Here is a 26,721-nt window from a genome sequence, read left to right as displayed (position 1 = left end):
GAAAAAAATCGAAGAACGACTGACATTTTTAGAATCTGATCTCAGGTCAGAATGGGTTCATCAGACCAGTGTGTGTCCAGTGGAAACCTCGTATGAATCTGATCTCAGGTCAGAATGGGTTAAAATGTGTTTTCCTGTGAACTCACTTTTAATAGGCAAAGATTTCTTTTTAACTGAAATCTTTCCTTATTAAAGTTGAGATGAAATGAAAAATGCCTTTTCGAACCCCTTTACATCACATCCTCACCATCTATTTAACAATATGCACCAAAAATGTTCTTAGTACAAATGGATTTCTTCCCGTAAACCTTGTCAACGTTCAAATCAAATTCCTCTCAACGTTATGTCCCACGGCGGCTCCTGTGCGTCGTGCGCACTGCGTGCACGCACGTCCCGTTTCACTCGAAAGCGAACGGCACGATTTTGGAAGCAAGACGAGCTCGACATGCCGTTTCATGTGAACTTTAAAGCTCGACGAGAGAAACTCATTTCCAGTTAAGATAGAACAGGTGCAGTGTATTAATAGCTACAGTAGATAATTAAAGATACAAAAACAAAACAAAATCACTTGACCAAAGACTCATCCAAAACCACGTCATCAACCGTCTTCTCAAATTATGTAATTAAACTTATTTATAGAATTAAATAAATCAGTTCAATTCAGTTGACTTTCTGAATAACTAGCTACTGAACCCCCCCCCCCCCCCGATGAACGATACATGACTCTACATCTTTCAACCTTGGCTCTAAAACAGTGGTTTTCAACCTTTTTCATATCAAGGCCAATTAATTATTCAGCATTTGAGCCACGGACCACCAATTGATGAGATTTAGACTTGCAGACCCAAAACTAAAGAATTCTGTTATCATTGGGACAAGATTTTGGTATTGATGTTGGTATCACGGGAGAGACACAGGCAAACGTTGACCAAAACAATTATTTTACATTCTCCAATTGTATATACTTTTTGTAAATTGATGAATGCAGATGTTTAACAATAATTTAACTCTTCAGAGTGTAAAATGAAACCAAATTGACCATTAGGGGTCCATTTGGTTTAATTTTACACTCTCAAGAGTTAAAAGATCTGGGAAGCTAATAAGCTATAGGGACTACCTGGAACCCCTGCAAGGCCCACTGGTGGTCCCCGGACCACTGGTGGTCCCCGGACCACTGGTTGAAAACCACTGCTCTAAAGGTATATTCACTTGAACCGTTTAACATTGAATCTCGCTCATACGTACAACAGTCAAAGACAAACAATACAAAAGAATGACATTTACAGTAGGCAGAAGAAACAGATTTAAAGACAAAAAAAACAACAACAAAAACATCTAACTGCAGTCCTACAGTCAAATCCTGATTGAGTCAAGAGTACACAAATGGAACCAAATGACCCCCCCCCCCCCTGCCATTTGGTATCCATTCCACTCCCAGACTTAAAATAATTTTGATTTGACAGTATTCACGTTTCTAAGGCTTCACAGCCTTAGAAACAAATGCTGGTCTCCACTACAAACGTGTTCTCGAAGTGGCGGATCTTGCGACAGTTGAGTGCCTCACGCTTCTGCATGCCTGAAGGAAGAGGATAAACACATGTTAGCGCAGGCATTCCTGAACCCTTCCTTGTCAAGGAACTGACTGAGTTAACAATAACATAAAAATAATAATAATTAAATAAAAAACTCTGATCTTGATTTGCATTATTAAAACAGTGTCTTCTAAGTTGATGATGTCATATGTCCATGTGTGGTCCAGCCCTATGGAATGTATGGAATGCACGAGCTAATATCCTTAGGAATTATCAAGTTGTTTTTTAGTATATGCATTCCATACATTCCATAGGGCTAGACCATTATGGACATGACATCATCAACTTGTGACTTGTGACAGAAACAGTTTCTATTGAGTCAAGGGATGCCGCCGATTAATCGATTTTTTTAGAGCCAAAATATAGGCTAATAAGTAAGGCTGCATGATATATATATAATATAAGTATAAATCAAGTTGAGCAAAGCCACTCTTCTCTGCCCCTCTATCTAACATACACAGTTAACGATCGCTTGTTAAGTGCCTGCCAGACAGACAATCAGATGAAATGAAGGCAGGTGTAGAGTAGAGTGTAGACTAGTGAACTTAACGTTTTCTGTTTATGTCAAGTACTTCATACCAGCCCCTTATGAAGCTACTTCTCCCCAAATCCAAATGGATTTAATTTTCCATCCTGAATGGCAGTAACTAGCATACAATGAGAACTGAGAAGATCTCCACAAAGGTTTACTCATCAAAACCGATTATAAAACTGTAACCATCAAAGCATGCACTAATGGTTATGTGACCATGGCATGTGCAAGATTCTTTATTTATGAAAGAAATGAAATATTTAAGGGGTTTTTATTTTAGCTGTAGAGGGCAAGTATAATGTTTAAGGCATATTTGTCTTATTAGCCAGGGATCCTTTTAACAGTAGAGAGCGACATTCACTTTGCATTAGGATCAATACAATCAATCAATCCGTTTGATTTAGTCTGTTAGCTTGTGATTTTATGCAACAAACCCTCCCTCCCTCCCTCCCTCCCTCGCGTGCAAACCAAGCGTCGGCCAGGAGCCATCATGGTGCTTGTCCAAACAGGTTCAAGTTACTGACGGCGTCATTCTTTGGCCAGGTATGAATCACATTAGAGGGAAAAAAAGAGAAGAAAACAGTGTTGCAACAACGAGCGAAGGGCAGGCTGTGAAGTGACAGTGTTTGTAAAAGGAGGTGTGCTGCTCGTCACCGAATGCGTCGCCTGGTGTGTGAGCTTTCCAAACCGACCGCACGACATTGTGAACACCGGCTGAGCACGTGCAATGCATTACAATAGGCTTTGACCGTACGATTACCACACCAGGCTCTCTGTGTCAGCGTGCTTCGCTCCGTGGGCCGTCCATGCCTGCACATAACCACTTAAACCCTGTCCTATTGTGCTGAACATAAGACTACGTATTTTTCTTCTTCCAATGGGAATATCCTACAAAAAAGCCGGTCGTACTATAAATCGGGGACTAGACTATTTTGTCTTCAATGTTCCTTTTCCACAAATGAGTCTTGAAAAATGGGGCTCGTCTTATAATCAGAGGTGCACTGAACGCACACACATCCATTCACTGGGCGCGTGAAGCGCGTGTGCATGGGGCCTTTTTGATGAGGTGTAGCTCTCCAGGAGCCTTCTCCTTGAAGGGGGGTGTGTGTGTGTGTGTGTGTGTGCTCCTACCCAGGATGCGGTCCCTGTGTGCCAGCTTGTAGGTCTCCTTGAAGGGGTGTGTGTGTGTGTGTGTGTGTGTGTGTGCTCCTACCAAGGATGCGGTCCCTGTGTGCCAGCTTGTAGGTCTCCTTGAAGGGGTGTGTGTGTGTGTGTGTGTGTGTGTGTGTGTGCTCCTACCCAGGATGCGGTCCCTGTGTGCCAGCTTGTAGGTCTCCTTGAAGGGGTGTGTGTGTGTGTGTGTGTGTGTGTGTGTGTGGGTGTGTGCTCCTACCAAGGATGCGGTCCCTGTGTGCCAGCTTGTAGGTCTCCTTGAAGGGGTGTGTGTGTGTGTGTGTGTGTGTGTGCTCCTACCCAGGATGCGGTCCCTGTGTGCCAGCTTGTAGGTCTCCTTGCCACGACAGAGGCTGTAGATGAAGAAGCCCAGCTCGTCAACGTGCTCCAGGCGCTCCGTCACCACCATCTCCTCGTGCACCAGGTAGGACTGGGGCAGGTAGGCGCCGGTCTGAGGACCACAAGGAACCCACTTTAACCACTTCACCCATACGGGGACCCCCTTTTGGTGTTTTAACACATTTTGACCTGAGGCGGATTCTAAAAAAAAAGTTCTCGGTTTTCTGAAAAAGCTATGTTTCTATGTCAGTGGTGCTCAATATTTCATGTCAAGGACCCCAAAAATTATATGTATTTGGTAAGCGACCCCATTTGAAAATATGTTGTTCGAGGGACCCCCCCAGAAGCAAAGATTTGAGTTAAAAACGTTCGCTCTGAAAGAATATAATAATCAAAGATTTGTGCCACATTTTCACGATTTTTCAAAACTAGCAGACCTACAAGCTCGTAGCGCGGCACAGGGTGAGCTTGTAAATCTGATATTTTTGGGTTCCCGCCCAAAATGCGTTAACCAGGTAACCCATTCAGGAGGACGGGAACCCCCTTTTGGTGTTTTAAAGCATCGTATATATTCTTTCACAGCGAACGTTTTTAACTCAAATTATTTGCTTCTGGGGGGTCTCTGGAACAACATTTTCAGATGGGGGGGGGGGGGGGGGGTCGGCCGCCAGATACAGATAATTCTGGGGGTCCTTGACATGAAGTAGTTTGAGCACCACTGACCACACCAATGCAACTCATTGAGTTTCAAGGAGCTGCATTGGTGCGGTATGACCTTAAAAAATGTTTTGTCCTGACCCGACCCCTTTGGTGTGGTTTGGGCTTTACAGATGGCAGAGCCAAGCCGTAAAATAGAAGAAAAATGAAGACAAAATGATGACGAGGTAATGTTTCACAGGAGGCTGTGGGTACCTTCATCTTAATCAGGAGATCCATGAAGTCTGTGGGAGGCATGACGATGGAGCTGTTGAGGGCGATGACGTAGCATTTGTTCAGACTCAGATCCAGGTAGGCTGTCAGTCTCTGGGGGGGGGGGGGGGGGGGGGGGAGGAGGAGAGGAGGAGGAGAGGAGAGGAGGGGGAGACGTCACGTTAGGGCTGGGCCATAGACAGATTTCATTTGATTATTTTACTGTGGAGATATTTGCACAATGAGATTTATGATAAATACTTATCATTAATGCCCATGTAATAATTTCTAAGTGGGTACAGTCAAATAAGACTAGATCACATTACTGTAATGCAGCCTTTAAAATCAGGAAGTGAATTCCTTATTTTATCCCCCCCCCCCCCCCCCCCCCCCCCCCTAAATGTAATTGTGCGGTGCCCCCTTTTTCTCCAGTGACCAGATGTTCCCCTTTGCCTTTCCAAGACTTTTCAGGCATCCCACAAATTGAGACCCTGACCCACATTGTGACTGGCAGGCATCAGTGTTCAAATGCCCTAACTAACAGTTAGTCCCCTAATAGTTGGCTTTCTGTTGTTTTCCTGCAAGATGTGTTTTTAAGCCCGTTAAAATAATGTGAGAAATATCCCCATGGCTACCGCTACAGTACCAAGTTGGCCATACCACCCATGACCAAAATTTACATTTTAAAACAAAATGTGAGACGCCAGAGGGGTTTAATAAAATGATAGGCAATATTAGGCCTATGGTGGATTATGACATCAAGGCATTAAATTAACAAGTTGCTAACCCCCCCCCCCTGTCCCACACAAGTGATACTTCTGTCCCTCAAATGAACAGTTTGGATCTGGTCACCCCGTCACGGGAGCCTTCCTTCAGTCTCACCTTCTGGAAGTCGTGGACGATGTCTGCGGGATCGCCGTCCTCGAACTCGGGGACGGGGATGTTGATGAGCTCCACGTCGTCGCCGTAGAAGCGGACATTCTCGTGCAGCTGACGGATCTGATACGTGGTCTGAGGCTCCAACTCCACCTCCACCTGCGTGGTGGGAAGAACCAGTTCAACAGTCAAAAGATCACCTCCACCTGCATGTTCAGCCCATCTATCTCCACCCGACCAGCCATTCAGTCAATCTGCCTTCAGCTGAACCTCAGTCATTCCTAGCCTGGTTAATAAACCAGACTAATATCGCACGGATCCGCGGGATATTAGTCTGGGGAGGCTCAGCTTGGATTTCATTTCCAGGGAAACATTTTCTCAATTGGTCAGAGCTACTGTCAGTCAAAGGTCTCAAGCATTGAACGTCACTGTACCAAAGCCCGCCCATATTGCATACCGTGTCCCTATTGGGCGCACACGTTCTCGTGTGTAGGAAATGGGCGTAAAATTGAGCCTCTCCAGACCGAAATCCGCCGGTAGGCAATTTATTTTTGCCAACGGCTGATTCGGTCTGGTTTATTAACCAGGTTAACCCATTCTGACCTGAGATCAGATTCATACGAGGTTTCCACTGGACACACACTGGTCTGACGAACCCATTCTGACCTGAGATCAGATTCTAAAAATGTCAGTCGTTCTTCGATTTTTCAAAAAATAGCAGACCTACAAGCTCGTATCGCGCCACTCGGTGGCGCGATACGAGCTTGTAGATCTGCTATTTTTAAATAGCTAAAGCAAAACATGATGCTGACACCAAAATGGGTGCCCGGTCAGAATGGGTTAAGACATTCCCTCCTATGTCCAGCTTTGAGGATGTGTGTAAACACAAACATTGTCCTAACACAAACATTGTCTGAACACAAACATTGAATGCCAATGGCCAAAATGCCATCGACAATGAATGGCCAGTTTTGAGCGTTTGTGTAAACACAAACATTGAAGACAAAAGTGAGGATGCAAATTATGACTGGCCGAATACGCTGTCTTAAAAAAAACTCAGAACATTATGAAAGACACTTCCCACCCCGGTCACTCACTGTTTGAACTGTTGCCATAACAGCTTCTATCCCACAGCGGTATAGTTGCACTCAATGCTGCTAAGAAATGATCTGTTGCTGCGACACATGTTTTGTTCTTTCTGCTGTCTTAAGTGCAATAAGGGTTTGTTGTGCAATAACAGCTACAACTAGAAAAAGTGCCCTTCCGGGCACAGGTCTCCACCAGGTTATCCACAGATCCGTGCAGTTAGAGGTAAAAACACTTTTCGGCCAGTTATAGCGCCACCTTGAGGCTGAGTTGAAATTGTTCATGTGGCATTTCGTCCTCGGCCTAGTGGGAATGTGGGTGCACAATTTCACGGAAATCACGCGATGTGTTCATGATTTGCAGCATTTTGTTTGAAACTGAGCACTCCTGTGAACTTTGGAAGCCAATCTTAACCAATCAGGATGGAGTCTGATAAATCTGAAAGACCCGTTTCGTTGAATGGCTCTAGAGAGACTGTGTACCAATTTGCGTGATGTTTGGACAAAATCTGTAGGTGTACTGTGCAAAAACTTGTTTTGCACAAAGCGGCCTCCTGGTGGCGCTATAACAGGCCGTTCTGGAAAGTTTGGGGCAGAGGTTCATGGTTGGCATCCAGGGAGTGTGTGTGCAAAATATGGCATCGAAAAACTTGTTTTGCACAAAGCGGCCTCCTGGTGGCGCTATAACAGGCCGTTCTGGAAAGTTTGGGGCAGAGGTTCATGGTTGGCATCCAGGGAGTGTGTGTGCAAAATATGGCATCGACCGGGTTAACGGTGGCCGAGATTAGCTGTTCACGGACACACGGACGGACACACGGACGGACACACAAACGGACGGACGGAGTGCAAAACATACTCTCCCCACATGCCTTCGGCCTGGTGGAGACAATTACATGTTTGTGCAATATATATGCCTATAGTGCTACAGGGGTTGTGCAATAACAGGAAGTCATGTGTGTTTTTGTTTTAGCTTTATGTTGTTTTGTGATGCACTGATTGGTTGGCAATTTTAATTTTGTTGTACATGTTGCAATGACATATAAAGATCTATCTATCTATGTATGTTGTATGATGATAAGAGCGCCCCTCACTTCACACGGGTGTGATGTCTTAACTACTTTCAACATGCCATCCCTATTTGGCGAATAGCAAAATAGTGAAAGTAGTCGATCTAGAGGCCAACCCTGACCCTGTTGATCGGGCTAGCTTCGCATGAGATATGACTGGAGTGGTTAAATGGGGGTGGCAGTGGCTCAGGAGGTAGGTATGACTCGAGTGGTTAAATGGGGGCAGCAGTGGCTCAGGAGGTACAGGGGGGGCGCTTTGGAATAGGAAGATTTGATCCCTGTGCTAATGTCGAAGTGTGTTTGAGCAAGAACCCCTAGGTCTCCTCTGCCATCGATCTGTTAATGTGTGTGTGTGTGTGAATATAAACGCACAGCGTAAAGCGTTTTGGAGTAAAGCGTATTCTTTCACAGCGAACATTTCTTTTTTTAGGTCGGCGGCCAATTAAATATCATTTTTGGGGTCCTTGACATGAAATAGTTTGAGAACCACTGACATAGTGGTTCTTACCCTCTACAACTAACTCCCATCGCAAGTTAATGATGTAATACGCCCATATGGTATATCCCTATGGAATGTATGGAATGCATATGCTAATATATAAATAAATCACACCTGTGTGAAGTGAGGGGTGCTCTTGTCATCGTACATCGATTTATGTTAGCGGACATTTGACATTGCTACATAAGATGGTCCCTTATTGTCCAAGCGCTGGTTGGTTAGCGATTTCCCCCCACATAGGACGTAAGACTTCCCTTCAATGTCAATGGCTTTTAATGTTTTTATGTTTAAAACGTAATACTTAAGGTTAATATGAGCATCAAAGCAATATTTGAAATACTTTTTATTAGCACATGCCGTCCATAGGGCTTGGACTACACATGGACATATGACATCATCAACTTGCGACAGGAGCAGTTCCTATTGAGTAAAAGAGTCTCTATTTATGAAAGAAATTTAAAAAATGAAGGTGTTTTTATTTTAGTTATAAAGGGCAAGTATAATGTTTTAAGGCATATTTGTCTTATTGGCCAGGGTTCCCTTTAACCCATTCTGAACGGGAACCCATTTTGGTGTTAGCATCATGTTATGCTTTAGCTATTGAAAAATAGCAGATCTACAAGCTCATATCGCGCCACCGAGTGATACGAGCTTATAGGTCTGCTATTTTTTTTAAATCGAAGAACGACTGACATTTTTAGAATCTGATCTCAGGTCAGAATGGGTTCATCAGACCAGTGTGTGTCCGGCGGAAACCTCGTATGAATCTGATCTCAGGTCAGAATGGGTTAAGGCATTATTGTCTTATTAGCCAGGGATCCTTTTAATTAGACTACTATTAATATGGTGCGATTGTGTCGTACCTCTTCTTCTTGCATCATGAAGTCTTCCTCGTGGTATTTCACCCCACAAACAAACACCTGGTTCTCCTGGAGGGAGGGAGGGAGAGAAGAGAGTTTAAACAATCATTTAAAAAAATTAAGTTGGATCAATAGTAATACATGTATAGAAGTGCTTTCCAAGTCTTTCACAGGGAAAAATAAAGTACACCGTCATAACCCCAGGCATTTGGAAACGCATCCATTTTTACATCATATTTATATTCTGAGAATATTTATGCACCAACTAGACAGACGGAATAAGAGAGAGACAGAGAGACAGAGAGAAAGAAAGAAAGAGCGAGAACAAGAGAGAGTGAGAGAGAGTGAGAGAGAGTGAATGAGGGAGAGAACAAAGGGCTGCGAACCCCCATCTGAAAATGTTTTGTGCTAGGGACGCCCAGAAGAGAAGATTTGTGTACATTTTCCACGATTTAAAAATAAATCTGCAGATGTACAATTAAGCTCATAGCACGGCACGAAGTGACACGCAGTGAGCTTGTAGATCTGAGAACCACTGTTCTAAAGAGTTGAGTTTTCTGGATAAGGTATGTTCCTTTTGTTGTCCAAGATTGTTGGACAACAAACTTCAGAAACTTTATACATCCACGTATGATAACAGCATCCTAAGGTTAGCAAGGAATATCACCTCTAATACTAAGCATGTGTTGTATGGAGAATAAAGGTTGCTACCTTCAGGAAGGAGATGTATGCTGGTGTACCAGCATACAATAAGGTCAGACTAAAGAGGTCCTTTGTCCACCATTCGACCTTGAGGCTTAATCAGGAGTTGTAGTAGCCACAGGATAATCTAAGCGGTGGATATTGCTAAACGGAGGCCTTTTGCATGTCACGCTGTGACAGTGAGAGAGGTGACAATGTATCAGAAACGGGTCCAACCAGCTTACCTGTATGTGTCCTGTGCCTGCACTGATACTACAGTAACCAATCAGAAATCTACACCGTGTCGCATGGCAGTCTTATGGATGTCGTGCAGAAAGGGCGAAATGCAAGCTTACAGCGCCGTGAGCTTGTAGATCAGCTTTTTCTTGTTTTTTCACCTATACTGCCCCGAAATAAGGGACACCGGTTTTAAAGTAGACTACCGGTACGTTGGATCCATTAGAAAGATACATTTCTTTCCATTTAGACCAGGGGTTTTCAATGAAACATTTAAAGGGGCATGAAACACATAACCATTAAATATGTTAACAGATGGGTATGCGTGTAATAAGGAACAATAATATAACAAATAACTTAATAGTTTTGTTCATAGGTGGTCTGCTTTTTTTTAAATAGCTAAAATCTGCTTTTTTCCTGTTACACGGTGGGAAAAATATATAGGCCTATATTTTGCTCACACTACATTTCATTTTAATTAGTGTTGCTGAGCCGTTGTTCCACTGTTCAAGGATGCTGTGCTGTGGCTCAGAAGGTAGAGCAGGTCGAGCATGTCTACATGTCCTTGGGCAAGACACTGAACCCCACATTGCCTCCAGTGGTTGCCACCATTGGTGTGTGAATGTGGGAAGTGAGGAGGCTGGCATTGACTGTTCGCCGCTTCACCTCCCAATGTATGAATGAATGGACCATTGTAAGCGCTTAAGAGTAGGCACGCAGTGCATAGAAAAGTGCTATAAAAAATGAAATCCATTATTATTATTACTGTGTATTCACCTCCAGGATGTAGTACCGGTACAGGTACGCTCCTCCGACCACCACCCCAGACAGCATCAGGGCCAGGCCCAGACACATGCACCAGCACCAGGCCCTGGATGCATGACGCACTGGCAGAACCTCTGGGTCCTACCGGGGAGAGAGAGAGAGAGAGAGAGAGTTATCAGCATGAGATATTATGATGGAATATTGGTCCTTTCCTTTTGATTAGTACGTACCATTAGGAGAGAACAGGCAAACGATAAAAATAAATAAAAATAAAATAAAAATAATCTACATTCTCGAATTGTGCAGACTTCTTGTAAATTAAGTAATGCAGATGTTTTAACAATACTTTAACTCTTGAGTGTAAAATGACTTTCAATTTACACTCCAAATGGACCCTTAAAGATCTACAAGGGTCCATTTGGTTACCAACTCTCCAACATTTAGCTGGGGACCACCTGAAACCCCCTCAAGGACTGGTTGAAAACCAATGTTGTAAATTAACTTAAAGTACTTTTTCACGCGAGAACTGGTACTCTTGTCAAGACTTGTCCATTAGTGACTTAAGCTAGATTGTTGGTGGTTAGGTGACCACCGAACTACAACATGACGTCACGAGCCGCGGTGAAGAGCAAACCACCGCCACCGCCCCAGCCCTTCTCTCTCCACTTTTACTCAACGTTATTTCAGCTCCGGTGGTCACCGGAGCGGTGGTCACCTCACCACCGAACATCCAGACTATGAATGAGCCTTTAGTGTCCGTTTCATTATTGCATTTTGATGTTTGATAACCCATTCTGACCGGGCACCCATTTTGGTGTCGGCATCATGTTATGCTTTAGCTATTGAAAAATAGCAGATCTACAAGCTCGTATCGCGCCACCGAGTGGCGCGATACGAGCTTGTAGGTCTGCTATTTTTGAAAAATCAAAGAGCGACTGACATTTTTAGAATCTGATCTCAGGTCAGAATGGGTTAATCAGACCAGTGTGTGTCCAGTGGAAACCTCATATGAATCTGATCTCAGGTCAGAATGGGATAAGACAATGTCCCTGCGAATCCTTTCTAGTACACAGGCTTTGTTTATGAAATTGAGAAAATAGGAAATGGGTATTTCAGTGTGTGTTCTGTGTTCTGTGTTCCGTGCGCGGGTCCCTATAGCAGCACAGAAGTGTCTATGTGAGAGAAGACGGGGAGGCCGGGTGGTGGCATCATGACCAAAGTGTTTTCCATGATGTTCATAATAACATGTGAATGAGAGGCGTCCGTTTTTAGTCTGAGCAGTGAATGATTTCCTTCCATCAACTGAGAGTTAGATCGTCGTCATTCAGCCCAGGATGGAGGACAATGCATCAGCGTTCACGTCAGAAGAACCCCTGGCCCACGACCCGCCCAGGGAAACCGATGATCCTCCCAGCAGACTACATTCTATAAGGAGACGATGCCTGAGACAAAGTCAAAGAATTAGGGGAAGTCAACTCAGCTTCATCCATACGGGAAAACTATTACAGTAGCTGAACTACTTGGAAGGCCACGTCATTCTCAAAGTAGTGAATCTAGCCACAAGCTACAGTGACACATCATGTAGTTAACCCATTCTGACCTGAGATCAGATTCATACGAGGTTTCCACTGGACACACACTGGTCTGATTGACCCATTCTGACCTGAGATCAGATTCTAAAAATGTCAGTCGTTCTTCGATTTAAAAAAAAATAGCAGACCTACAAGCTCGTATCGCGCCACTCGGTGGCGCGATATGAGCTTGTAGATCTGCTATTTTTACATAGCTAAAGCATAACATGATGCCAACACCAAAATGGGTGCACGGTCAGAATGGGTTAAGCTGGTGGCTTAGCTACTGCCCAACACTGGCATGTGAGGTTGTTCACCTGGGAGAATGGCACAGAGACTAATCTATATTCATTTCAATTCATCAAAAAGATTAAATCAGTTAAGCCATTTAAAATTCTATTTCATGTCAAGGACCCCTACAATTATTAATTACATTAATTCATGTAATTTTTCCTTTAATAGTACATAACACTACCTCGTCTTATGTCTCTCTAGAAGCGTTAATATTCCAAACGAGGTGCTTGCTGAGGTCAGAAATGCGTTCTGATCAAAACCATTGGAGAGCGCCGTATAATCACAGAAAATTATTATAAAGATGTGTACCGGTATACACGTCCTTAGCATAATCAGTGTTAAGTACTGTACTTAAGTACAATGTAGAGGTATTTGTACTTTACTTCGGTAATTCCGATTCCCAGTACTTTTACTTCTACTCAGATCCAGATTCTACTTTCAGATCCAAATATTGTACTTTTACTCCACTACATGTATTTGAAACATTTGTTACTAGTTAATTTGTATATTTGGATTATTATTACAAAACATACAGTAACCACTTTAGCTTTTTTTTTTTTTAACCTTGAAATGGGACATTCTGCGTAATGGGTACAACCTTTGGGGTACTACCTTTGTACTTTTACGCAAGTACTTTTGTATTCCAGACTACATTGCAGTATTGATACTTTTAAAACCCATTCAGGACGGGTGCCCCTTTGTGTTTTAAGCTTTGATATACTTTTGCTATTTTAGAAAAACCGTGAAAATATGGCACAGATCTTTGAATATACACTATATTCTTTCAGTGCGGACGTTTTTAACTCAAATCTTTGCATCTGGGGGGTCCCTGGAACAACATATTTTCCGATGGGGGTCCGCAGACAAATTCAGATAATTCTGTGGGTCCTTGACATGAAAAAGGTTGAGCAGCACTGCAGCACCACAAACAGGTTTTTCAGAAAACCGTTTTAACCCATTCTGAACGGGCACCCATTTTGGTGTTGGCATCATATTATGCTTTAGCTATTGAAAAATAGCAGATCTACAAGCTCATAGCGCGCCACCGAGTGGCGCGCTACGAGCTTGTAGGTCTGCTATTTTTGAAAAATCGAAGAACGACTGACATTTTTTTAATCTGATCTCAGGTCAGAATGGGTTAATAATGAAACTGTCAGGATGTAATAGACATTCTTTTAATCTGATCTCAGGTCAGAATGGGTTAAAAGCTTTTTTTTATTTTTTTGAAATCGGCCTCAGGTCTAAATAGTAATAGTAAGTCAAAGTTAGTTCCCAGTCCACCACAGTGATTTGCCAATGCCAGTTTGTGCCAAAAACAAGGAGAGAGGACACGCTCAGGGAGGCCAGTGTGTGGGCTGATGAGGGAGCGTGTGTGTGTCAAAATAAAGCCTTTGTTTTGAGAGGATGAGTTTTCCACTTGGCTCTCTCTCCACACAGACAGACACAGTGTCACAGCGAAACTCGGCACACAAGAGGGAGAGAGAGAGATGAACAATGGGCACATGGAGAATTTGGAGATGCAGAGAGAGAGAGAGAGAGACGTTTCTCTCTGAGAGCAATTAAGAGTTGTCAACAACCGCATCCGTGTGATTAGAGCATGTGGTTTACAACCGTTTTCATATCAAGGCCAATTATTAAGTCGGCATTTGAGTCACAGACCACGGACTGTCACTTTAAAAGCATAATTCTGTTAAACTGATTGGCAGGTATCGATACACTTTTACACCGACATGTTTGTGTTGACACAAACATCTCATTTATTTCTTCATTGCATCTTGTCTTGATAGTTTAAACATGACATCATGGGCAGCTATGCTCGATAACAGGCTTGATAACCCCTTCAGGGGGTTCCAGGTGGTCCCTAAATGATGGACAGTTGATAACCAAATGGACCCTAATAGATCTATGGTTTCATTTTACGCTCTCAAGAGTTAAATTGTTGTTAAACATCTGCATTACTTAAAGGGAAACTTCACCCTTTTTGCAAAGAAAATATATGTTAATGTTTAGTTTAGAAGATTTAGAACACATTCCTGGGGGTCTTTATGCGTGTAATATGTGGTTTTAGATATAGATTTTTAGCAGTGAGCGAAGTGTCTCTGATGTCATCGACATTCGACACTGGGCTCACTTCCTTCCTGGACTACAATTCCCATAATGCTTTGGGGCACTGCTCCTCCTTGTGGATAAGTGTCCCTTTAATTACAAGGAGATTTAGAGAATGTAGAAGAATTGTATCTCTCCTGGCACCAACATCAATACAGCATGGAATTGTGGCCATTTTGTTTACCCAATGACAACAACATATTTTGGGTCTGACTGGAGGCTGGCTAAAGCTCATCAAATGGTGGTCCGTGGCTCAAATCTAATGCCAAAGAAATAATGGGCCTTGATATGAAAAGTGTTGAAACCCACTGCTCTAGACTCTATAACAACCGTGACGTGATTTTATTATAACATAATACGAAAAAAAATGCTATGACAAGAATACTAAATGTCAATCTTTTGAAGTTTTTCTTTTTTTATAGACGAGTAACATTGATGTTGACGTGCTATTCATCTAATTACACAGTGGTCTGTATCCGGCACAGACCCGCTCCACTCCAAGACGGTCCTTAGTTACCAAGATAGACGTCACGTTTTGTTGTTCTGCCCTTTGATCAGCACCAGATCAAGAGGCTCTCACAGATAATAATACCCCAGAGACATTAAATGGCAGGAAGCCCAGGTACAATCAGAGTGCATTAGGGCCTATTGAAAACTACAGCATGACGTCACAAGGTCACCGTGCCTCACACAACACGTCTGAGATGTGTTGTGTGAGGCGCGGTAAAAACAGAGAGATGTGACATCTCTGTTTTTACTAAACGCAGAAAAATGGACTATGAATATATTATATGCCTTTAGGGTGAATTCACACTAGAGCTCCTTTTTGTGTTTTTCCTTCTCCATACGAGTCCATAGTCAGTGTGTTTCATCGTGATGCGCTGCTGTGACATGAGCTTGTAGATCTGCTACTATATGAAAATTATACTATGTCTGTCTCTGCTCTGTCTCTTCTCTGTAGATAGCATCTGATACAGACTTATAGCATGTTATGTAGACGGCACTATAATTGCATTGTATATAGTCATAGCACGCCATAGTACATATGTATAGCATAGTAGTATATATCAGGGTTCCCCAATATAAATGGCATTAAATGGGGATCAGTAGCCTATGCATGTCAAACTGGGCATCCTTTTCAAATGGGGTCTTGCCCTGAAAATGAAATTTCAGGGCAAGACCTCGACCTCGCGCGTGCAGACTCGGCCCCCAGCCTGGTACGCTAGTCAAAATATGGCCCTTGAGGAAAATTAATTGGGGAACCCTGGTGTATATATATATAGTTTATATGTATAGTCTCATAATATAGATATTCCACTGTTACTTATATATATATATAGTTTATATGTTTATATGTATAGTCTCAGAATATAGATATTCCACTGTTACTTTCTTAGCTTACGCATGTTTTATGATAAATGCTTTTGTGATGTATTCCCATGCTTTTGTTCTTGATTATTGTAAGTCGCTCTGGATTAAGAGCGTCTGCTAAATGCCTACATTGTAAATTGTCTGTCCGTGCCTGTTTGTTTGTCTGTGTGCGTGCGTGCGTGCGTGCGTGCGTGCGTGCGTGCGTGCGTGCGTGCGTGCGTGCGTGCGTGCCTTCAAAAGGGCCATAAAAGTACTACTGTTACAGTAGTCTGGCAAGTTTGCTTTTTGAGGAAGTCACTGGATTCTGTACCATTTCAGTACAGTATGAAAATGTACTTTCAGCATGTAAACCTTCATCCGACATGCTACATTAGGTTCTCTGTATGTACGACACAATCTGCATACATAGACAATATTGACGACGGTATGGTCCATTTAACAGAAGTTAGACTTTGAGCTGAGGCCGACGGACGGACACTTCGGACAGGAAGAGAGAGTGGCGAGTGTACCGTTTAACACAACACACTGTCTGTAACACACAAGACCCATGGCCTATCAACAGACAAACACAGGATTTCACACAGCTCCATGGACTCTGGCCAGCCATACAGAGACAAACACACATAATGGGCTTCACTCTTGTTATGAACCAGGCCAGCTCAGGCATGTTCTCTACAACACTTTCATGCAGTCTCATCATTCCCAGATCCCACCAGGGCCTTTCGGTATGGCGTGGCATTGGTCCGACCTCCGGTTAGTACGACCATTACTAACACTATCCCAAACCTCACCCCAACCTCACAGGAAGCCAACGGTTAATTTGTAACCCGCAGCATGGGTGATTTGTAACCCGCAGCACGGGTGATTTGTAACCCGCAGCACGGGGGATTTGTAACCCGCAGCACGGGTGATTTGTAACCCTCAGCACGGGGGATTTGTAACCCACAGCACGGGGGATTTGTAACCCGCAGCACGGGGGATTTGTAACCCTCAGCACGGGTGATTTGTAACCCTCAGCACGGGTGATTTGTAACCTGCAGCACGGGCGATTTGTAACCCGCAGCACGGGGGATTTGTAACCTGCAGCACGGGTGATTTGTAACCTGCAGCACGGGTGATTTGTAACCTGCAGCACGGGTGATTTGTAACCCGCAGCACGGGTGATTTGTAACCTGCAGCACGGGTGATTTGTAACCCGCAGCACGGGGGATTTGTAACCCTCAGCACGGGGGATTTGTAACCCGCAGCACGGGGGATTTGTAACCCTCAGCACGGGGGATTTGTAACCCGCAGCACGGGGGATTTGTAACCCACAGCACGGGTGATTTGTAACCCGCAGCACGGGGGATTTGTAACCCGTAGCACAGGTCTGACTAACGGCCTTTCAGACTTGGGCAATCCCCATTTTGAAGTTCACTTAATTGCAGGGTCTAGAATTATAGTTGGACAATTATTAACCGGAGTGTTTGTGATGTGTTATATGCACGACTAAGCTCCCCTTTGCTCCAGTCCACTTGAATGTCTTTGAGCACAATGGAATGGACGGCAGTGTTCAGTTGAGAAAGCTTTGAAGAAGGAATTGCATATTTGCTTTTGTAATTTAGTCTGCCTTTGGTTTCGGTTAGTATGCGACAGTATTGCGTTTGTGTGAACAGGAACTGTGTAAACTGACCTTGCACAATTAGCAAATGGCAAACTAAAGCACTGCGAATGTTGGTTCATGTTTTCAGGAAGCACTTTAAAACTCGGCTGAGGGGGGGGGGGGGGGGGGGGGGCAGAGAACAGATAAACATAAATAAATAGTGAACAGAAAATAAGAAAAGGGGAAGAGGAAGGAAGGCAGACAGAGAGACAGAGAAACAGAGAGAGAATTAATGCTGTACCAAAAACCTTTATAACAAGTGGCTGCATAATCCTGAAATTAGATTTTAGCAGTGAGCCCAGTGTCTGATGATGTCATCGATTCGATACCAGGCTCACTTCCTTCCTGGACTACAATTCCCATAATGCTGGTTCAATCCAAATTGAACCGCTGGTCTAACGACATTGGCAGATAGAGATACAAAACTACCATCTCACTTCCAGCTTGTCTGACTGACTGCCAAGCATGACCCAACAGGCCCTCACACCAGCATTTTGTCTGCAACACCAAAACATGTTATGGCTATGAGGAAGCGCGCAGCCGTGCACACACACACACAGATTGTATTTTAAAACAATGTACAAGCTCACAACGAGTTATTCGTTGTGCTCACGTGTTACGACACCATCAGTCTCATATCTCAGTATCATTATATACGTATTGCCCAGCGTCTCTAACTAATTAACTTCTTCACCTTCTCTCATCTGCCTTTCCCCCATTTCTGTCCCGAAGGAGAAAGCACCGTTACCACGCAGTCTAGCAACAAAGGTGGCTTCGCCGCTTCCCTCAGAACAATAAGATCAACATAGAAGTCTGCAGTTGCCCAGGCGGTGGCGTAACCGTCTGGGCACCCGACTGGTAATCCAGTCGCAGTGTGCCGCGGGTTCGACTCCCGAGCCCGACACGGCCTTTACTGCATGTCTTCCCCCATCTCTTTCCCGTTTCCTGTCAGCCTACTGTCTGTCCCTTCAAAAAAAAAACAATAAAAAAATAAGTCTGCAGTTCTTGTTGTGGCCTGTCGCTGGCTACCCGCATTGAGCCGTGCACGTGCACGGGGAGATGGTGGTGTGGAGCTGGAACAGGTTACGTGACGTCAGTTCGTCTCTTTCCCTGCCTGGCTGAACGTCGTCTTGCCTCACGCCCCTTTTGCCTGACAATTACGCAGCTCCCGGCCTCAGGTGTGTCTTTGCCTGTTCCCACATGTGCACCATATTATAGCCCTGCTGCCGTTTAATGCTGGCCAACTTTCCACTGGGCGGATCAAGCTGGAGAGAAAGGTGAACCGTTCACAGGTACAAGCCAATGTCAAAGGTTCAGAATCGGTACCTCCACCTGGTCGGTTTGATTGTCTGTTCGTAATATAACTCGAGAATAGATGGCCACAGGTTTATATAATAATAATAGATGGCCACTGGTTTCATGAAACTTGATGGAAATTATATTTATGAGATGAATAACCCTTTTGGTCAAAAAGGTCAGTCAAGGTCACAATCAGGGTCAAACGAGAAAAAAAAAAGAATTGAAAACGGGCAGATTTTCCTGAAACATGGTAATGATTAGTAGGCTACTATGAAGAAATAATGAAAAGGTGGAGATAATAAAATAAGACATGCATCTCTTTTACAATAAATTCCCACCTTTTTTACTGTCACTATGGGGTCTGCACTTTTCGCAGTGCAATTCTTGTAGATTCGAGAGCTTTTGGCCAATACTTTCTTCATATCCATTATCCAATAACATGCCATCATGGCCTATAATATGTTTTGGATATGAAACCATTTTGGGAAAGTTAAGTGTTTATTCAGCAGAGGTTGGAGTGAGCACTGTGGGCACTAGCCAATCCTCTCCTGTATATCGATCCCCTTCAGAGGAGGTTGTGTTTCTGTAATCCTAACGGGGGCAGCGCAGTATCGGTGTCGAGGACGGGGTTTCAGTTTCAGGTAAACCAAGGGTTGTATGTGAAACCCCACCCTGCCTGCGCTGGAATAAGGAACCTACAAAAGCATTCATGTTGGACTTACTTCTTCTCTGTTCTATTGAGCAGAGATGAAAGGGACTGCTAGCCCCTTCTTCGTGGAGACAAAATTGCGCTTTCCGGCATTCCATTTCCATGATTATTTTTAAGACATGCAGTGTGCTACATAAAATATAGTACCGGTAATTCGAATCAATGTATTTATTGACTAAATATCGCAGTACTCTCTATGTTCATCATAACACGTTGAAATGGGCTTACCAGAGCACTTCTGGCTTACTAATTCATGTCGACATCGTGACGAGAAAGGTGGCGATTAAGTATTTTGGACTCATGTTGTCGCCACTTTATCTTTACACCGCTCTGGGGGTAGGTCATCCCCTGCTCTGGGGGTAGGTCATCCCCTGCTCTGGGAGTAGGTCATCCCCTGCTCTCTCCTCCAGCACAGAGAGGCAGCTGAAGGTCCCCCTGGCTGTGTGATTAGGGGTCCTTAAATCTCCTTCAAGTGGTCCGCACCATGTGTCATATGGCTTTGGTAGATCTCAGTCAGATCATGGCAGCGTTATCAAGCAAGAGGGCTGTGTTACCAAGACAATAAATGGTGATCCCTTCAGTGTTGCCTTTGCATATTATTTACTGGGGCGGCGGTGGCTCAGGGGTAGAGTTGCCACAATGTTGCCAGTTCGAACCCAGGCTCCGCCAGAGTTAGTGTCGAACTGTGTCCTTGAGCAAGACACTGAACCTCAAATTGCTCCCGATGTGCTGGTTGGTGCCTTGCATGGTTTCCGCCGCCATCGTTGTATGAATGTGTGTGAATGGGTGAATGTAATGCACAATCTATGTAAAGCGCCTTGGATAAAGGCGCTACATAAATGCCCCATTTACCATTTTACTGCCCCTTTCTTAATTAGAAACACAGAGAGTTTGCTGTCAAATCCTGAAGTGTGCATTTAAATGGACCCGTACGGGTACACTCACTGGATTTTACTAGGTTCTACTACCATTGTCTGAAAGGCAAAAGTGGTCCCTGGGAGTAGAGACTATAATGAGTTGGACTCATTTATGTGAAATGGTGTCACCACTGACTTAAGAGAACCACGCCTCCACTCCCTCCCGCATGATCTGCTGGGAGTAACCAGAATAAAGCGACTGATAAGCCAAAGCCATAGACTGCTTATCCCATTACATACTGGGGAGAAATAAGCATAACACTGTGAATGTGCGTGTAGGACGCACATACACACGCACACACACGTACGCACACATGTTCTCACCTCCTTTTTCCAACACACCCAAAATACCTCCACACTAACACCAAGTAAGCGATGGCCAGAGATTTTAATAACGATCTCCGATCCAGTCTCCACATAATCTATCACTTAAACTCTATAGTTTGTTTTACGTCGAATAGCCTATCTACAAGATTATAACGCTTCTGGCTTCTGCATATCTGCGCTATATTTCCACAGAATGTTGTTCTCCTATTTTTGCCGAATCGTGACATGACCGCTAACGGGAGTCGGGACTGACGATGGAGTTCATGTGGATATTAATATGTGTTCTGTGATATTTCCAGAGGGTGAAGCGAACATTCCGTTCCATAAGCTTTAGAGAAATTAAAGGAACCCTTAATCTTGCTTTAATAACCAGTTTATGGTAAGTAGTAAGTACAGCACATCAGAACAGACGTTGAAACATGCTGTAGAATCTTTTAACCCATTTTGGGCGGGAACCCCTTTTGGTGTAAGCATTGTTATGCTTTAGCTATTGAAAATAGCAGATCTACAAACTCGAGCTTGTAGAAACATAGCTTTTTCAGAAAACTGTCAGGATTTAGAAGACATTTTTAGAATCGTTCCCAGGTCAAAATGGGTAGTCATCTAGCTTGAAATCAAGGGGTGGGAGAGAGAGAGTCCAAGTTTATTTCCTGTCAGCTACTGATATTCACCAGTGCATAGGAAGTAACCTTGGACCCATTTAGAAAGTTTATGTTAAGTCCAGCCAGACCGATATATTGGTCTCACTGATATATGGACCGTCATTTGAGTGCATTTCTTTTTTTTACCGGTATTGGTTTCTGCAAATTATGCAGTCGATGTGTCCCGATGTTTAACTGCTTGTTACGACCTGATCTGGTGTCCCCTATTTTGGGCATGTCATTACAGGTGAACATTTTCAAAGGTTTTCAAAGAATAAAAAAAAAAAACAATAGCTGATCTACAAACTCGCAACATGACACGTTGTGTGTGAGCTTTTAAATCAGTTCCACCAGCCAAGTTAGCCTGGAAACCTGCAGAGTAATGTTTTGGCTGCGAGACTGGTTTCCACTATTAAAACGCTTTGACAGCCAGCCTATTTATCTATTATAGGCTGGCTGTCATTTATCTATTATGGAGTTAGCTTCAGCCGGTAGAATTTGAGCTTGTATTTTCTAGCTGGATGCAGACTTCAAGGGGGTTATGACAGGCTGCGCCGAGAGTTGATCTATTAATTTAAATTAAAAACGAATAAAGCCCCAAAAGGGGTCGATGGCTGTGAACGGTAATGAAGCCATTCGCCCCTATAGGGGTCGCTGTACCAAATTATAATTTGGAGATTCTATTATTCTACTCATTGGCTGGCAAATGTGTAAAAATTGTTAAGCAAAGGGCTTGTAACCAGCTGCTTATATGGACAAATATGGACGACGAGTGTCATTGCACTGTCACAGCTACAAAATGACAAGCATAATTAGAATCTCACCTTTCGGCCTTGTAATTGAATTGGGATTCTTAATGGATAATCATGAATTGCTAAATTAAAAATAATTACCAATCATGGACTAGTTCACAATCACAGCTGGGTCCTGTCCTGCTCACTGCTTATAACTTTACAATAATTAGTCAAAGTGACAGCAGAGGAGCTCCTTTCCAATCATGTCCTCATCTCTTCATAGACGTATACATCAACATCAGCGCCATTGCACCAGCCTTCACAGTCCGTAGGTAGCGTCCTTCCCCAGGGATGGTTTACACCAGTAAAATGAGAGTGCTGCAAAGTGCAAACCCTCGTGACAGAGAATTATCATGACACCTTCTTGGGAACCCAAAGGGCATTGCCACTTTGGTGCTCAATAATGTGACGGCAAGACACCGACTCGGCGACTCACGCTCGTGCAGTTACGCACTCACACATGGCTGCTAGTGCTACCAGCACACTTATGAGGTGGTCTTCAGCTGTGAGCTACTACTAATACATGTAGTGTAGTGGACCTTAACCAGAGCTTATTGTTATGTTTAGGACACAAGAAACACTTTCCTGGGGTTATTACGTGCGTATTGTGAAATATGTTTTTTTTTATAGATATTTTAGTCATGATGCCATATTCATGACCAAAAACCTGTCATTAAAATGTGGTCTCACTTCTTCCTGGACTACAAAGTCAAACCTCCATGCAGCCCCCCCCCCCCCCCCCCCCCACAAGGAGGGGAAGTGCACTGAAGCATTATGGACATTGTAGTAATTCAGCAATCCAGTCAAACCCTAGTCAAACACACAGACTTCATTATTTTTCTGGCCATAGGGTGCACATTTCAAATTGTGCTACTGTCATCTACTACAAATACTATTAACATTGAGTGACTGCAGTTTCTTCCAGGGGTAAAATGTCCCTTTAACCAACTGCAGTGCAGGCTGAGTGTCTTTGTCAAGGGCTCCTCGTGGGAAGTTGTTGACAGAGAATTATGTGTTTGTAATTAATTAACTCTCTCAGCCAGTGACATTCCTGTCAAATGCCTGTTGTTAAACCCAGGCCAGGGGCGTTTAACAGGGGGTCCCTAGGGAGCCCACAGAGATACTTCAGGGGGTCCATCACACCATTGTGTGATAAGAATAGCAGATCTACAAGCTATGACGAGGTTGTGAGCTTTCATCAGTACATCTGCATGATATTTTCGGTGGAGAATTGGTGTAGTGGGAGGACAAGTACTGTCTGAAAGTGGTTAAATGTCTGAAATTGCACATTAACAAAACATTATAATTTACACAACACTGATGGTAGTGTTGTCAAACAAGTCTATGAAATCTATGAAGTTTAATCTGCAACACAATTGTATACAATATGTAGGGCTATAGCCGGCTAGGGCATTGGGAGGAGGTCCCTGCTTCATCCGACTCTCAGCTAAGGGGTCCTTGGCCTGAAAAATAACATTGAGGAACCCTTGTCTAGCACCATGTCTCTGAGCTAATTGCAACATATGGAACCATTTGCAAAAGGAGAGGAAATCCCCCTTGCAGAAATGCACAAGTGCACAATCTGCTCTTTCGCGACCACTTCAAACCCCAGAAGGAAGACATTAGGCACTGTCTGACTTATCAGCCTAGATCTCGCCGAGACTCGGTCACGGGGCTTTGAACTTTGTGGGTAGGTGAAAAAAACCAAAAGAATTTCGCGGCACAGTTTGTGGCGGCAAGATAACGACTTAAAAATGAGTGAAGATAGACCACGTTTCCGCACCCCAAATATAAATCACCACAAAGATACAGTGTCAACAAAACACATAACGAGGCATGAGCAAATCAGCCTGATAGAACCATGTGTGTAACAATATAGCACTATGTGTCCGTCTAAATAAGCATTTCCCCAGAGGAAAAGGTATTTTGCTTCCGTTTATTCACTGATTTTATCTTTGCATAATAAGCATGCTATACTACATCCAGACATCACACATGTATGGGACAAGTACAGAACAGTATACTTCTGTGGGAGTGGGTACAGTTTGTAAATACATCAAAGATGCAAATATAATCCATTTCTAATGGATGCCTTGGCCTGGAGGAGAGGTCATCAGGTGGTCTCCAACCTTCTTAGAGTGTTTCAACCCTCAACCACTACACTCTCCAGTTGGAGGGTCAGCAGTTTTTGGCCAAGTCACTGCCCCTCTCCTCCAGGCCTCCAGCTATAGACAAGTCCACAGAGGGGCACCCCGCACGCAGCCATCACCGAGGCGCAACCAGCACCGGGAGGGAAGGCCACACCCGGCCAACAGGCTGTGGGTCGAAACCTGCCGCCCAGGTGCAGCAAACCAGTGCTGACCACACCTCAGCAACCGCCGCGCCCAGGGCACTTGGCCTTACTCTGGTGCATTTGAGTTAAGGGAGACTTCTCTGCGTCTGTGTCACGGTCATAGTTGTTGTCGTTGAATCTGTCCTATCGAGTCTCTCTTCCTCCCCTCCTCTCGGGAGACTCATTTAGAGAACTGTTGTCAAATGCAGAACCAGAGCTTGTCTCTCTTGAGATGAGACAGATGGAGGACTTTGGCACTCACAGATACATGTACTCTTCCACTCCAGATCGCCTCAGGCTACCATGCTGTGGATATTTAAACTAATAGATCCAGTTAGAGTTGTCACTCGCTTTCTTTGTAATTGTTTCTTTCTTACCACCTCTTAGGGTGGGAAAAACACTTGCAATACCATCTTTTTTTCTCCCCCCATCTTTCTTTTTAATCTCAGCAGTACATAAATGGTGATAGGGGTTGCAACAATAGTATAATCAGTTACTGAAAAAATTAAATCACTAGTTACAGCTCTAATGGGGAGTAGAAATGTTGAGGTAATCTCTAGCATTACTAGTGATTCTCTCAACTGAGCTCGTTTCTGTGTATTATATTACCCATTAAACTGTCATTTCTGCCCTTTCTTCCCTAGTCCCTACAGGTGTCTGAATCACAGGTGTCATATATCTCTTCTAGGACAAAATGGTCCCATAGGCTACTTCCACGTCAGTCACAAAATAAAGCCTACAGGTCCACAGTTGTCCATCTTTCAAATACAACTGTAAACGTCTCCTTCGGTTATGTTGTCTGTGTGTGCTTTGAATAAAACTAAACTAAAGCATGATGACTTTTGTTTTAACTGAATAAATAAATCAGCCTTCATTGTGTGTTCAAGGTGAAGTCAAGCAGTGTTGATTTCATCGACTAATACTATGACAAAAGAAAACGTTTGTCGACTACCTTTTTTCACTGACGAAAACTAAATGAAAACTAAGCTACGATGACTAAGACAAACATATTGACAATTTCGTCAACAAATACAAACTAGACAAAAATGTTAGGGAGGGTCAGTAGACAAGAGATCCAGTATAAGTAAAAGACACAAGTCAATTTACACTTGGTTGCATGCTGAAAGTAGCAGATCTACAAGCTCACAACAGATCTTCTAATTTTAGCAAGAGCAAGTGTAGCAAGTCTTATGATATTTAGTCTACTAAAACTAGACTAACACAACATTACAGGTGACTAAAATGTGACTAATGCCAAAAACAACACTGAAGTCAAGAACGGCAAACTTCCTCCTTGTTCAAAGTCAAACAACCAGAACAGGTCTATTATTCTTTCATTGGAGAGCACCCACACACACACACACACACACAGACACACACACACACACACACACACACACACACGCACATGATTGAACACTGGACTGGAGTGACGTTTGATGTAGTTCTTTTCGGACGACAATGCAACACGTAGTCACCTTAAATAAACATCGACGATTAGCTGTTTTCGGCACCTCTCCGTCGTGCTATAATATAACGACCATTATACCATTTTATTTATTTATCAAGCGTTTTAACGTCTTTTACTCACTTTGTCTTCGTCGTCCTCGGGGATGAGACTCTCGATATCCTTTTTCACGTCTTTCTGCCCCAGAGCAGAGTTGAAGGAAACCTTCACCATGGTTCAAATGCACGATGATGAAGCAAAACAAATAAAATAAAGCACAACTTTAAGGAATGAACAAAGTGGACAGACAGACAGACAGATTGTCTCTTCTTCAGTCTGGTCCACTTCTCCTTCTTCTGCCGTTCTCACTAGTCAAACAAAAGTCAACACAACTCACACAGAGGGTTGCCAGGTGCTGCGGAGGAGGAGTTTTAAACCCGCACTATCAGATTTGTCACATCACAGTTTTACACCCGTGTGAAGTGAGGGGCGCTCGATCGTTAGCAGTGGCGTGCACAGATAGACACTAGGGGGTGCTAGAGCACCCTCTGCCCTTTTGGCAATTTTGCTCTTTAAAAAAAAAAGAGAGTTTTTTTTCTTAATTTGTAGTATGTGGACCATGGTGACATTGATCAAATCTTGATAAAAAAAACGCT

General features: G+C 43.6%; 1 protein-coding gene across 2 annotated transcripts; it reads right to left on the bottom strand.

The window, feature by feature from the left end:
• On the bottom strand, nucleotides 1–26,462 carry LOC310866620 (integral membrane protein 2B-like). 2 transcript variants are annotated; one of them, XR_014569939.1, is made up of 8 exons: nucleotides 26,210–26,462; nucleotides 10,628–10,756; nucleotides 8,936–9,001; nucleotides 5,428–5,580; nucleotides 4,549–4,659; nucleotides 3,598–3,748; nucleotides 391–1,576; nucleotides 1–360 (listed from the first exon to the last, which is right to left on the bottom strand). XR_014569939.1 is itself a non-coding variant. In XM_083776293.1 (7 exons), exons 1-7 carry the CDS (start codon nucleotides 26,297–26,299, stop codon nucleotides 1,491–1,493), a joined length of 786 nt encoding a protein of 261 aa, XP_083632419.1. In that variant the 5' UTR covers nucleotides 26,300–26,462; the 3' UTR covers nucleotides 1–1,490. The 2 variants fall into 2 exon arrangements, 1 of the variants encoding a protein (XP_083632419.1); XM_083776293.1 differs by having other exon boundaries at nucleotides 1–1,576.
• Nucleotides 26,463–26,721: the final 259 nt, after the last annotated feature.

Source organism: Protomyctophum parallelum (assembly GCF_964188405.1).
Source record: "Protomyctophum parallelum genome assembly, chromosome: 11".
In the NCBI taxonomy this organism is placed as follows: Eukaryota; Metazoa; Chordata; class Actinopteri; order Myctophiformes; family Myctophidae; genus Protomyctophum; species Protomyctophum parallelum.
The sequence above is the reverse complement of the archived record's forward strand: the minus strand, read 5'-3'. Positions and strand labels throughout refer to the sequence as shown.